We start from the raw sequence: 14,827 nt of genomic DNA, 5'->3' as shown, positions 1-14,827 counted from the left end.
ATGAGACCGAATGTGACTGAGCAGTCTATCTATGGACAGAGCCAAGAGTCTGAAGATTTTATTGATAAGGTCTCTGTGGATGATGGTTGAGCAGAACTGATCATACCACAACTGCACCCAAAGGTAGTGAAGCTGAATTTATACTTATGGGTTCATGGTTTAAAAGATATTCTGTTTACTGTCAGTGAGGACTGGAAAAATATTCACATTTGACAAGCTGAAATCTGAGATTTTACATTTTGTTTTTCTTAAAAAATGTTTTATAGTAAGTAACTAATCAATTAATCAACTGTAATATGCTCCTCCTCAAAAATGTAACTACACGTTGGGGCTGCTTGTGTCTGATGCTGATGGAGATTGTTGCTAGTAAAGAAAACTTTAAGGAAGTTAATAATAATTATAATAAACATAATAACAAAAATAAAAACGGGTTTACAAAGTGCCTTTACTGGGTAAAAACAACACAAACAACAACATGTCATGGCATTCACAAACTGCATCAGTAAAAATACATTGAATAAAACAAAAAACAATGTAAAACATAGCAATAAATAAAAGATAAAACACGGTGAAAGTTGTCAGTAGTATTCTCCTTTAAGAAACACATCTTGCAGAGACATAACATTGCAGACATTCTGTTACCCGCGATAGACAGGAGGCCAAAAATTAATCTGGGGAGACCAACTCTAAACAAAACAGCCATTATCGGATGAATTTCGACCAGTCAAGCCATTAGAACCCCTTTATATATCAAATGTCAAGCTCAAGTATTTCTGTCTGTCTCTGCCTGTTTCTCTGTATATTCATCTTTCTATATACAGGTCTGGCTGTCTGTCTGCCTGTCTGTGGACCACTTTCCATGCCTTTTTATCCCTGTTTGTATGGTTAAAAATTTAAATGTAATACAGCTGTCTCTGTCAATGTAATACAAGGAACTGTATTCCAAATAATTTCAGGGCATCTTCCATCTTCTGTGTTTATAATGATGCATACCCCACAGCCAATCCTCCAATCCTTGATTTTCTTCAGTTCAATGAAGTAACCTTCTGAGACGAAGGACAGACTTCCTTCCCCCTGTTCCCATGTGTGTTCAATGCTGTCCACCAAATGTGTTCTGTCTTCTTGAGTGTGTAGGTGTAGCCATGAGTGATTTATGTGCTTGCATAGAGGTTGTATGGAGGGTGCGACTTTGCCCTGGGCTTCAAATCTGCCAATACCTTTCTCTATCTTCTTTACATGTCATGGCATTCACACGGTCTCTGGGGCCTCTGACTCTGCCTCTGTCCTTGGTCCCCGCCCTGCCACAGCCTAACAGCATCTGTGCATGTGTTTGTTTCCACAGCTGAAGGAGATGTGCAGACGAGAGCTTGATAAGTCTGAATCAGAGATTAAGAAGAACGGCTCCATTATTGGAGAATATAAGCAGGTATGTAATGTATGTCTGAAAGTTGAATTTAGAATTTATTGCATATAGAAATCAATTAAATTAAGAAGTCAAATAATTTGTTGATTCCTTCCAGTTTGCATATGCAGCATTAAAAGCCATGCTGTTAAAATCATATTAATTGAAGCTCCAGTGTGTAACAATTAGGAGGCTGTATTGGCAGAAATGGAGTATAAGATTCATAGGCATGTTTTAATTAGTGTGTTATCACATGAATACAGGAATTGTTTTCGTTACCTTAGAATGAGCTGTTTTTATCTACAGACGCAGTCGTCTTCCATGGAGTCCGCCATGTTTCTGAAGTAGCCCAGAATGGACAAACCAAACATTAGCTTTAGATAAGGGCGTCTCCATTTTTCACAGATTTCACGTCCACTGTAGTTTCTCCTTTGCGCCTGGAAGGGGAGGGTGAAGCGAGGGAGTTGCTGTCTCCAACTACACCGCTAGATGTCTAAACACTGGACCTTAAGTGTGTTTCTTCCCTCACAAGTACATTTAAGAGCTGTGAAACTGGAAACTGTGGCAGACACACAGTTTTCTTTTTGAACACCATTTGTTTTCAGTTTAGATCCAACATTATAATCTCCTACCATCCTAAGGCAGGACAAATCCTGAAAGCTCTTGAAAGCGGTGATCAATACAACTTCCAATATAGACATGTAAATAAGTAATAAAAATGTAAATAATTATACAGATTTATAGTATAGTATATATTTATACATCTTAGAAAGTAAACATATATACCTAAAATAAAATACAACAATAAGAGATCTAAGCTGAGAAGAATGAAAATAAATAAAAGGGAGAAAGATATACACAAAATATCACAATCACATGGAGTCAGAGGATTCTGATTCTACATTACGTTAGCAAATAAGAGTGCTAAAAAACAGTAGTAAAAAGCAACAGGAAAACCACACAGGTAAATAAAATATATTACGATGGACATAAATAAAATAAATATGACCAACCCAGCCTTACGTACTTGTGCAGATCATTCTCTCCCTTAGTTTTACGTCTGGACTCTTAAATGTTTCAAGCTACATACAGATCCATATTGAGCTAAAAGGTCTGAAATATAGCAAGCAGCCAGGGCGTTAAGAACCTTAAAGGTAATCAATAACACCTTTAAATCAATCCTAAAACCTACTGGGAGCCAGTGTAAAGAGACAAAAATAGCTGTCGACAAATCACACCTCTTAGTTCTGGATAAAAGCCGAGCAGCTGAGTTCTGTACAGCTTTTGATTTCCAGCAGCGAGAAGTCCACTAATTATTTCAAGAGTTTTAGATTTTGTTCTAATATGTGGCTTGGATTAAATTTCATGAGGAGCTTTAAAATCTAAAAAAGATGAACAGAAAAGCTGCTCATTGATCTGGAAGAAGCCCGTAAGACTTGCATCTTTAATTAGCAAAGCTTCTCGTTGCTAATTAAAGATGCAGTGAATACAAAACAGGGTAGGACCGTACGAGTAGTGTGCAATTTATGATCAGACATAAACGTCAAATAAAGATTTAGGTCCACGTTGGAGTTCGGCCAGACACGTGTAAAAAAAATTTAAAGATTTAGTAGTATTTAAACGACTCACCATAATGCAGAAGGAACAATTTATAATGTTTTAACAAGATTGGATGAAATACTGCAGAAAAGCTGCCAGCAGTTGGTGATCTCATCATAGCAGCAAGTAATGGCCTGAAGGTTTGTTACCTTATTACTTCTATTATATCTCAAGGCACAACATAAATCAACATCAACGTCTCTTGTTCTGATCCTTCAGTCATCATCATTAAGATACTCCCTCATACTCTTATCAAGAGTACGGCTTTATTTGTTACTGTTGCTTGTAGTTTTGTTTATTTTGTGTACTGTTACTCAGTTTTGTCTGTTTTGGTTAATTTTGTGCACCATATCCTGAACTCTGGATGTTTGAAGAGTGAGTCTTTGAGCACCTCTTCACCATTTACTGTATCTTTCCTTATTTGGCTCGTCTTTTCAGATCTGTGATCAAGCCATTACCATGGCAAGATAACCCATAAATATTTAAAAATAATATAAGAGCAATCTGTTTTCATTCACTCATGTAGTTTGTGAAGCAGAAACGTCTAATTTTACCAATTTTCCTTAAGCTGAACCCAAAGCCTTTGATGACTGAGCCTGTGAGCATATTTTGAGTTCTTGTCTCTCAGAGTTCCTCTTACGGTGATTTTCATCCTTTCAGATCTCATCCTGTCACTTAATGCTTAAATATAAACCTACCCAGATCAAGTACTATTACCATCAGCACAGAGACATTATGCAACAATGCAGCTCTTATCACCCCCGTGGGGGCAGGCAGAAATAGCACAAAGACTAATTTAGAACCGACCTGAACTTCACCTGAGTCTAAAAATATTAGCAGCGGATTGGAATTGACAGCAGATCTGAAAACCGATGACAAGAGCTGTCGAAGAGGAGAGGGGATTTGATGGTTGTGTGTGTATTAGGGGCGAAAGCAGCCTTCAGATTGCAGGCATGCAGCTGGGAAGTGTGCTGAGCAGAACTAAGTGTGAAAATGGGGCTTTGACAAAAATAGTTCTTTTTGTGACAGGGAGGAAGGGGGTGATGGATGGAGAGAGGGAGAAAATGAACAGAAGTCTGTGGAGGAGAGAGGGAGGACAGCAGCATTCAATCCCCTGGGATTGACAAGTTGAGGAATGCCCCAAAATAGCCTGCGTTGTTTTCCAACTTAGATAACTCAAATTATTCTTCAAATAGAATTGTACTATTTCAGTGTCTGTGAATGCCAAGTTTATTTTTGCGGGATTAGAGCCAGAAGAGCTTTGTGTGTGCTAATTGCCCCTCCAGCCCACGAGGACAGAGAAACGTCTGTTAATGGTGAAGCTAAAAGCAGCGTCGAGTGGTGTATTGTAATCCCAATTGTAGGAGCAGAGCCAGTGTGGATGCACTCGGGCTAGCCGGGTACTTGCCAGGTACGGCGACATGTGCCGGTGCTCGTGTCTCTGAAAACTGTATGAAATAAAATAAATATAACCAAATACTTTAAAGCAGGACACCAGAATATTCAGAACAGTGCTTGATTGAGCATTGTTTCCCAACTGTCTGCTTCTTCTAAGCTTTATGCAAAATGTTGTGTGATAAAGCAATTAAAACTGCATGTGCTTACAATATACCCATTTTAAGCATACTGTAAACATGATTTTTTGTCGATGAAAATAAACATTTTCCCAGGCAGTGAAGTTACAGCAGGACCGGATGAATTATTGAGCGAAAACATTTCAAATAAATAAGACTGAGATTGTTTGTGGGAAAAAAAACGGAATATGAAAAAACATGAAAACAAAAAATGGCCCATGGGTTTTAAGCCTGAAATATCAGAAACAAGCACGGTATCTATTATGTGACACAACAGTGTTAGAGAAACAATAAGAATGGAAAAAAACAACTACCCTGTTCATCCTGAATTTAAATGAGTAGTAGTCTTTGGCAGTTTGCTTGCAGATGGTACAGCAATAAGGATTCCTGCCTGACGCGTACCCCCATCTTGCATAGGCTCGAACTCCCAGCAGAACACACTGTCCTCGTCACTTTGTCCCTCTCAGCCCTTTAAAAATGATCAAAAATAAAAGTGATAGAAATAATAAAATGCTTACTTTCCATGTGGGAGACAAAACTGACTGAAGGCAGAGCGGTCCCCACATCTCAAGTTAAAGCTTCATAAAGTGAAGAGATGTACAGCATGCCGTGGAATAGCACTAGTTAAAAAAAGGAAGCCGGGACAGTAAAAGAGAAAGGGGGCAGCTGTGAGATCAAGAGGGATAAATGATCAGTGGTGATGAAGGGATGTTTGAGTGAGGGGTTCAGTAATGGCAGTTGAGAGCAAATGAAGGAGAGGATGACGGGAAAAAAAAGATAAAGACACGTAGGAGGAGAAAGATGGATATCTGCCCGACTAAGGATACGCAGATGTATAGATTGATTTCTGCAAGTAGGAGGAGGAAGAGATATACAGTATATGCCACAGGGAATCAGGGAGATATGCAGAGAGCAGATAGAAAGATGGATAGTCGGTCTACAGAGAGGTGGGATGACCCGATGTTCCCGTTAGGATGACTCATGTCACATCGATCTCTCTGTTCGCCAGCAAGCTGTGCGTGGGTGCGCCTGTTTGTATGTCTGTCAGCATGTTTGTGGCTGTGGGTTATAGGTACAGGAGGAGGTGAACGAGAGATTGGGTATATGTAAGGATACACATGCATACATCCGATGAGCCCTGCTGGATAAACAGGACCTTGTGACGCCAATAATGGACTTACAGTAAGAGTAAGAGGATAAAGCCTCGGCCACGAAGACTGATTTACCAAGAGCCACAAACGGAGAGAAACAAGGCTGTGCACCAAATAACTGATTTGTTATGACGTTAGATTTTTTTGCTCTCTTGTCCAATTAGATCCTGGCCCTACTGTAAAATACTAGTAATTTTGAGTTTCAGTCAGCCAGCGTAGGGTCTTTATTATATAGAGCATGTATATTTTCCCACATTTTATTTCTTCCTGCAACCTTAGAAACAATGTCATGTCTCATTACACTAGAATCCTACTAATGTTATAATACAAGTTCATTCAGATGCACTTTATAGGCTACTCGTAAGATATAAACTGCATCTGTATTATGTTGTTTTCAAACGTACTACAACACAAGGACTTTCTAACTCGTTATAAAACACAGTCTCAATGCGATACTGATGCCTCTATACGACGTACATACACAGTGGGCTTGAGCGAGTACTCGACTGAAAGAAGATAATGTAACGAGTATAAAACAAGTAAAATGTATGAGTATCTGTACTCATCAACCCATATCAATTTCAGGCTTCAATTAACAATGTTCTGGTGTACCCATTCTGTGTAATCATAAGAATCCATAAGGTTTAACTGGTTGAACAGATACAGATGAGGATAATGGTGTACTTGCTCATCATTAATAAACAAATAAGAGCAAGAGCAAGAAGAATGGCTATTTCTATATAGTTATTCTTCATGCCTGCCAGCGGGTAACATTCGATCAGGCGATCAAGCCGATGGAAACACGACCACTTTTGTCCATTGTGGCCACTAGAATAAAGATGAAATGAAAGTTCCTTGTAGCTGCTTTAACACAGTGCAGCTCCCCATATACAACAGTAGTACAGTACTGCATATTGAGTGTCACGTTGAATGGCTCAGAAGAAATTCAATTGACTTCGGGTGAATTGTTGATCAAGTTGATGGCAGTCTGAAAGCAGCGTAACTGAACAGACTTTGTGAACAACTGTCTCTGTCTCGTATAGATCTGCTCCCAGCTGAGTGAACGACTGGAGAAACAACAGACAGCCAACCGAGGAGAACTGGAGAAAATCCGGGTGAGTTTTACACACAAACACATACACCTTCCAAGCGCTGCTGGGTGCATTCAGACACATGCTACAGATTCACAACTATAAGTGGAGCATTATTACAGAGCTGTGCTGCCAAATGTATGAATGCGTCTTTAACATTTGCTACTTGAAAATATAATGATATAACTACAGCGCTAAGGATTCTGGATGACAGCCAGAAACTGTGTCACTTTATTACTGATATATTTTGCATGTGCAGGTTGATTATTTATACCCACATTATGTTAGAGCTCAGATGATGTCAACTCACTACACTTTATAACAACATTAGACTGGCAAAATGTCTTGCCCCCTGAGATTTGCAGGTATGTTGGGAACTGCGTTGCCATCTCATTGTCTCGGCTGGCAGTGAAATCAAAGCTTTTGGGTAAGAATGAGGACTTAGGCCAAGGAACCCAAGCCCAGCATCTCACTTCCAGCACTTCAACAACTTGGCTCATGAATTGTTTGTTTATTCTGTAGCTGGGAGAAAGGCCATTTTGGCATAAAGCTCTGTCAGGGCTGCCCAAGGACTCACAAAAGGACAAACAAAAGGTTTATTGCAGCAAGGACAAGTCTTGTAAAGGATGTAGCTCTGTGCGTGCGTGTGTGTGTGGGGGGTAGAGGTAAATGTCCGCAATTATACTATCATGTTTGTTCTAGTGCTTTTTAATTTGATTATTTACTAATAATGGCAAATGCAATAAAACTGTCAGCAACTGCAATTTTAACTGATGTAGGGGAACACTGAATAATATATAACAGTAAGTTACAACAGTGTTAATTAGAAATGTTTAAATAATATACTGACATAGTTATTCACTGAAACTCTATTTAAAGTGACGACAGAAACAATTTCAACTCGGGCACTGTGCTGCTTCATTACTGCTCTCATCCACTTCTGCAGTGATGAGCTTAGAAAACGTTATGTGTAATTACCAATCAGCGTTAAACTCGGTTGACAGTTTAATCCAAATGAAATGTAATATTGTTATGAAATATTAAATTTGTGGGAACATCTCAACCAACACACTCAGCCGTATGAACAGATGTGCTGTGGGAAATGTGCACACTGCACTAATCTATGAACTGTGGTCTCAAAGGAGTCAACCTACTATACAGGACCCCGATCCTGCCCAACCTGCTCTGCCATTAAGAGCTCGGTTTGCCGTGAGCCAAATTTAGAGAGAGAAAGTGAAGCAAGAACACTCACGCTATCATTTCTACGCATGTACCTGTGCTGCAGTTGCATTATCCTGGTTTAGTCTGAGTATTTCTCCACTTTTAAAACACCTCCAGCGTAGCTTAGCTCGCCAGGCAAAGCTAACGTCCTACTCCCACAGCAAGATAGGTACTTAAACAGATTAACACTACAAAACAATGAACACGTTAAAGTACCTGAATGGGGTTTTGTCTAGCAGCACAGTAGTATGAGGCTGTGTTTGCAGTGATTTTCTGTTGCTGCTTGCACAAATGCTCTGTGCCTAATAATAGCTCATCACATACAAGGGCACCCAAAAAGAGCTCTTTGACTAAAGGGCTGGGTGGAGTGGAGCCCTGACAGAAGAGGGAAAGGGTAGTTGGCTTGTATGGTTACTACACTAATGAGCTGCCATGCTTCAGTAACTGCACAGAACACGCCATCTCTTCTCAGATTGTAAAAATATCTCTGCTGCAAAAGCACAGACAGGGCACATCACAGAATGACATGGTATAGATATTTGCATTTAGTTTAGACATTAGTTGTCTGGTTAGACGTTTTGTGTGCGCGCCAACAGTTGGCATTTTCTGCTGGTCCAGTTTATTTTTTGATTTGACTGGTAATAGTCTTTAAAGGTGCAAAAATGTGTGTCAACCAAAAGAAATCAAGCACACTAATCTCTATTGCATACACATCACTGTCTAACCTTTCTCTGACACAGAGCTTTCTTGGATGCTTTGATTTCTTTTGATGGATTTTCTAGGTTGAGTCTTGTTTTTTCACTTGCAAGTATTATTCCTTTGGAGCCTGGGAGAAGTCATGACGGCAAGAAAAACAACTTATCACAGCTCCCAATTTAATAATTTATGCTCTTGAATTAGTAATTTTTGTTCTCAAATTATTAATTCATGTTCTCGATTTAATAATTTCTGCTCTCAAATTAGTAATTTGTGCTCTTGGATTAATAATTAGTGTATTTATTTAATAATTTGTGCAAATGAACTTTACTTAATATTGTTTTTGGCTTTAGACAACTGCTTTCAAACTATGTCCCTTTACCTGGAATCTTTCTTTCATTCTGCCTTTTTTCTCTTTTACTCTCCTCAAGCTTAAAAGTATGTTCCGGTATAAAGAGGTCAGTCATTACCTTGTTTTTTTCTCTCTAACTTTTTCTCATTTTTCCTTTTCTAGTCCAAAGTGGAAGGCTGTGAGAAGTGCAGTAGTCTTTTCAACAAAGAGGGTCGTGTGCGGGCCGCTGTGACTACGGCGCCCGCTGGGGGGACTGAGGAGACAGACGAGGAGAAGGAGGGTTTGAAGAACCAGCTGAGAGAGATGGAGCTGGAACTAGCCCAAACCAAACTGCAGCTGGTGGAGGCGGAGTGCAAAATCCAGGTACAATAACACACAAAAATCAAACTGTAAAAGTTACAGATTCACATACACGATCGTGGCCATAGACATAGATAGTTGTTTTACCCCCTGATGCTGGAGGAGGTTGGGAGTCATGACTGATCTGTTGAGTTGCGCTAGAACAATATAAGTCTTGTTAGTTCTGCTCCCATCACAGCAAGCTAACATCGTTGCTGCTGAAATAATTGGTGAGTTTGAAGAAAAACAGGGTGAGACAGAAGATAGTGAACTATTTATTATAAAGGTTGCTGTGTGAAGGGTTTATTGGGAATGTTGAAAAGGCAAGATAAGGATTTCATATAATTAATGTTGTCTCTGAGAGTGGGAAGGGTATTGGGTTCATGTTGCTGATAAAATTTAATTTTTAAAAAGTACACAGAGGCCTGTACTCTTGAAAAATGAACAAAAATCTGTTATTTATTTGCAGACAGGTTTGACCCTTGTTGATCTGTGTGACAGTCATATTGATAGTTCTTGTCTTCCCTCTTCAATCAGGACCTGGAGCACCACCTGGGTCTGGCCCTCAACGAGGTGCAGGCTGCCAAGAAGACCTGGTTCAACCGAACGCTCAGCTCCATTAAGACCGTAACTGGGACCCAGGGCAAGGAGACCACCTAATCTGATAACCCCGTCATCCAGTTCAACCCAGACCATGTCTGGAGTTCAGTGAAACTCACCACGCTGAAACCTCTGGATGCCTCACTTAACCCACTGGGCCATAACTTTAACTTGAACATTGACCGTTAAATCCCAGGATGACCATTACTAGAGACTGTGTTACTTGTTCCTCTTATCAAAAATGTCCTTGTGTTTCCCTGTTCCCACCCTTTCTGATCTAATCACCCCCATTCATCTCCTCCCCTCTCCAACCCGAATGACTACGGCCGACTGTGCTGATGAGAAGGGGTTGAAAAGCATTAGATGAAGTACAATGGTACCACTTTCCCCAGAGAAACAATGTGCTTCCACCGGTCACAGAAAAAAAAGAAGAAAAACGTTAAAAAATGAGAAATGCTTCATTTATTTCTGTCTTTGTACTGCTGATATTAAAGACCCGCAGAAGGAAGGTAGGACATCTGAACTGCAACTGTCCTGATGGGATAGAGAAAACACTCCGTCCTTCCTGACTCTTCTGCGTGCTCCCCTCTAAACTACTGGCACAAACCAACCAGTCCCTGTAAAACTTTTGTTTTAGGTACGAGAGCTAATAGACGCCTTTTCAAAACTGAGCTTTTTCTAATTTACGTTGAACAATACCTTTCTTTTTCTATGTATGTACATGAATGTGCTTATGTAAAGAGGATATGTGTGTTTAAGTGTGCATGTTCTTTTGTTTTTTTTGTTTTGTGCTGACTGTGAGGTGTATGTGTTTGTGTGTGTGCGAGACTGAAAAAAATGTGTTTGAATGCATAAATAATTGACTGCAATAACGTTAAAATGTGTGTATAAAAGAAAGAAGGAAGAGAGCGTGTGGAAGTCTAAGGGAAAGAAAAAGCACTAAAGTTTTGAGTGTGTGCATGCATGTAAGGGAAGTTTTTTCCTGGTTGTCTAGTTTCCTTTAATGTTCAAATGTGTATATGAATGATGCTAAAGAAAAGTTTGCTGACAAAGCCTTGATCTGAAGGTCGATAAAGATGAAACTAGTGGATATGAATATATGATTTACAGTCAGAACAGAACCATAAAGCCTGTTGTGATAACCTACAGCAGCATAACGTTCCTCATATCAAACTTCAGACAGAAAACATGCTTGAGGTTGGTTTGGTTTGGATGTCCTAGCACAAAGAAACAAAAAAAAAAAGCTCCAAACCATGCAAACCTCTGCATGTGCTATACAGTAAGTGTAAGTATGTTAGAACACTGTTTAACTCCAGATTGGTGCAATGCTGGTTACAAATCATAAACATCACTTAGGGGAAGAGTAAAGTCAAAATGGAAAACACACACACACATACACAGAATGTTGTAATTCCTGCTGCACTTGAACACACCTTTAAACCTGCCTCCCTCTTCTCTGGCGCCAGCTGTGATCTTTGACCTTTAACCTTGACCGGCAGGGTTATGTTTGATACTCTGTTGAGCGGGGTGGCAGGCCGTGTTGTGTTTACTTTTCACAGTTCAGTCAGAGCTTTGGGATCTCTTTTACCACTGTACACACACAAACACTGAATTACACTGTTCATTTTTTATCAAGGCGGGTACAGAACAAACACTCAGTGGCCACTTTATTAGGAACACCTGCTTGTTAAAGCGGTCGTCTGTGTCCTCTAAACACGCAGACAAGGTCAAGAGGTTTTGTTGCTTTCTGGCAAAAATATCAGGAATGTAGAAATCTTGGCTTGACTGTAGTTTCCATCACTGACAGCTAAGACCAAGAAGATGAGGTAGGCACAGTAGGCAGGTGGTTGCAAAAAATTGAGAAATGCTACATGATGCAACAAATGATAGTTTCTGTCATCACATGCTGTCAGAATTGGTGTAAAAAAAAAAATGGTATCCTGTGTTTAGTTAAAGGCAGTATCTGGTGCTGTAATGGCATTTTCCAATAATATCCCTTAATGCCGCGGCAGTAATCCCGCAGTAAAAGCACTGTTACTGCCAGGTGTGTCTCTTCAAGGCACTCGTCATCTCAAGACAGATCCGGCAACATGACAGAAACTTGTGTTTATTCCGGCTGCTTGCACTCGTCTCGGTAGAGCACCTTTGGGATGAGGTGGAACAGGATGACCATAAAACAGGCATCTTGCAGCTTCCAAAAAAAAAATCTGCGGGAATTGATCGACTTGATCGAACCAGTGTGGAGCAAAACTCCTGTGACACATTTTCAACACCTTGATTAATTCATGCCTCAAAGAATTCAGTGTGTTCAGGAGAAGAAGGAAAAAAAAAAAGCAGATGTTGAATATTGAAGTGGGCACTGAGTGTATACACACACACACACACACACTGTTGTGAATGTAGGGGCAGAAAAGTCACACACACACACACACACACATCAAGACACCTGTCGACTGCCACAAGTGTAACTCTGCACTTTAAGTGTGGATCAGTATCACAGGAGGAACTCTGTCAGTCACAGCACTTCAGAGTGATGCCATCAGAGGTCAGACTGGTAAATCAGTCCAGAGGGGATGGAGGGGCGGTTTAAAAACTGCTTTGGTGCGTGTGTGTTTTCATATTTAGCGGACTTTGAAAGGTCGCTCAACAATATTTCAATTTCTATTCATACTTTATGAATCATATAAGACTGAAGCAAAAAAAAAGGAAAAGAAATAGCTATTTAGTTTTGCCAGCCTAAAATGAACAGTTACTGTAAATTGCATCTAACTTAAAGGTTGAATCTGATTGGCTGGAATCTACTTGTGATGTCAGAGGAAAAGTCGAAGATTAAAAAAAGGTCGAAAAAGGCCATTCCTCTAAAGGCACTGGGTTGTATATAACAGACATTAAACAATGAATATTGAGTTTTTGTTTATGATTTTCTACTCTGTAACTATAACTAATGTTGCCTACTTGTACCTACCTACCTGCTGCCGTGCTACAGTTTAATCCACAATGATGTTTTATGTTTTTAATGTTTATTTTGCTCCAAGCTTCTCAGTCAGACTGCTGTTTGGTTAATTAAATGCCAAAACGTAGCTTTATCATCCAACAACAAAAACATTATCAAGTGTGGAAATTGTAATAGTGTAGGATGCATTGTGTATACTTCATGAATTTCAATATAAAGATATCAACACAAAAAAAAAAAATATGTCTGCCTCTTTCTTTTAAGTGTGTTCAATAACCGCAGGACTGTTCAGCAATGTACAAAGCGACTGTTCTGGTTAGGGTTAGGGCTGTTTAAGTGGAAATGAAGATGAAATTGAGTCAAGCTGACGGTATTCAGTTCATCCAGAGTGTACAGTCAGCAGGAAGAGCTCAAATCAACTGCTGATCACAGAAATGCTACAGACTAATGATGTCTACAGGAGCTGAAGCTGAGAGAACTAATTAGCAACGGATCTGACAATCGTTTTATTGAGGAAAAATATCAAACATCTGGCAGCAGGAGCTTTAATGTGAGGATTTGCACCTTTTCTCTCTCTCTGATTGTACTTTGAATATCTTTGGCTTTTGGACTGCTGGTCGAAGTTAAGAAGACATTTAAAGACATCACCTCAGGCTCTTATAAACTGTGATTGGCATGTTCCCCAATGTTTGAACACATTAGATATGAAACTAATCATTGATCAAACTAAAACAAATTATTGACAGATTAACTGATCATTTAAAGTGATGGGTAGTAGCAGGCCTGCTTGAGCTGGGTATTGTTTAAATACTTAGCAAAACAACCAAAACACTTTCTTTTCTACAAAATACATTTATTTTCATTTGTCAAAAGAAGCCAAAACGATCAGATATTAAATAGTCTACAAACAAGAACTTTACCTGAAAAAAAGAGTCTAAAAAAGGAAGAAGTTTGGTTTAAATCAGGAACTATTTTATCAGAGAATAGGTAAGAAAGATTACCAGACACTATGAGCATTTATTTATTTAGTCAGTTTATTCTGAAATGTTGTCTCTCTCTATATCCAGCTCAATTAACATATTATGCCTCATCAGAAAAGGAAGAAGTTTCACCTCAAACAGCTGCTGGAAATAAAAAACATCGTCTGTACCATTCGGAGCCACTTTCCCCCATCAACGCCTTCCCTTGGATCACTCTTAACAAGAATGCGAGCACTAAATATATTGCGTTTGAGGCTCTTCACCCATCTCAGGATGTCGCCTGAAACCTTAAACACTGGAGGTATTTATAGTTATTTATTGGTGTTTTGCATCGTTATCCGTCTCCAGAGTTCAAAGTCTTCTCCTTCTATTAAAATCTATAAAAGCGAAAACATGTCGTTTCCCTCTCCGTTCCCTCAATAACATTTCATATTGCAGCAGAAAAAGGAGGAAAAGATAAAAAGAGGTGCTGTTGTTATAATGAGACTTCTCTAACGCACCTCTTGGGAACACTTCTCCGGACATCTGAGAGAGTTTTTGAACATGAAAATAAACCCGTTTTTCTCCCAGCTAATTATGTCTTCTGAAAACAGCCTCTATCTGTCAGCCACTTGAGCTGGATGGAAATCTCTTCATAGCTTTTTACTTATTCCGGCTCCGGTTCTATCTCTCATCTCCTCCCTCAGAGAACATCCCTCATACGGTCGCATTGTTATCTGTGTGGGGATGAGCTATTTCCCTGCAGTGGCCCCAGTGTATAAAACGTACAGTGTGCAGTGATTTCTTTGCTGGAGGTCCCACATATATCATTTGGAGTGTTTAGAACTTAGTGCAGGCCCATAAAATTATCACCTTCTTCAGCGATGACG

At 39.6% G+C, this 14,827-nt stretch overlaps 1 protein-coding gene across 3 annotated transcripts in view; it reads left to right on the top strand.

The window, feature by feature from the left end:
- The window catches only part of LOC118332179 (rab GTPase-activating protein 1), a 76,335-nt gene extending 63,116 nt beyond the window's left edge, over positions 1–13,219 (top strand). For all 3 annotated transcript variants that reach the window (XM_035667338.1, XM_035667337.1, XM_035667336.1), the window contains 4 exons: positions 1,343–1,426; positions 6,770–6,841; positions 9,249–9,449; positions 9,963–13,219. In XM_035667338.1, coding sequence (XP_035523231.1) covers positions 1,343–1,426; positions 6,770–6,841; positions 9,249–9,449; positions 9,963–10,085 — 480 coding nt within the window. In that variant the 3' untranslated portion in view covers positions 10,086–13,219. The remainder of the gene's footprint in view (positions 1–1,342; positions 1,427–6,769; positions 6,842–9,248; positions 9,450–9,962) is intronic.
- Positions 13,220–14,827: the final 1,608 nt, after the last annotated feature.

The sequence above is a fragment of the Morone saxatilis genome, unplaced genomic scaffold, assembly GCF_004916995.1.
Source record: "Morone saxatilis isolate NCDOM2014 unplaced genomic scaffold, NCSU_SB_2.0 Contig21, whole genome shotgun sequence".
Lineage (NCBI taxonomy): Eukaryota > Metazoa > Chordata > Actinopteri > Moronidae > Morone > Morone saxatilis.
Note: the sequence above shows the minus strand (reverse complement) of the source record. Positions and strands in the feature narration are given on the sequence as shown.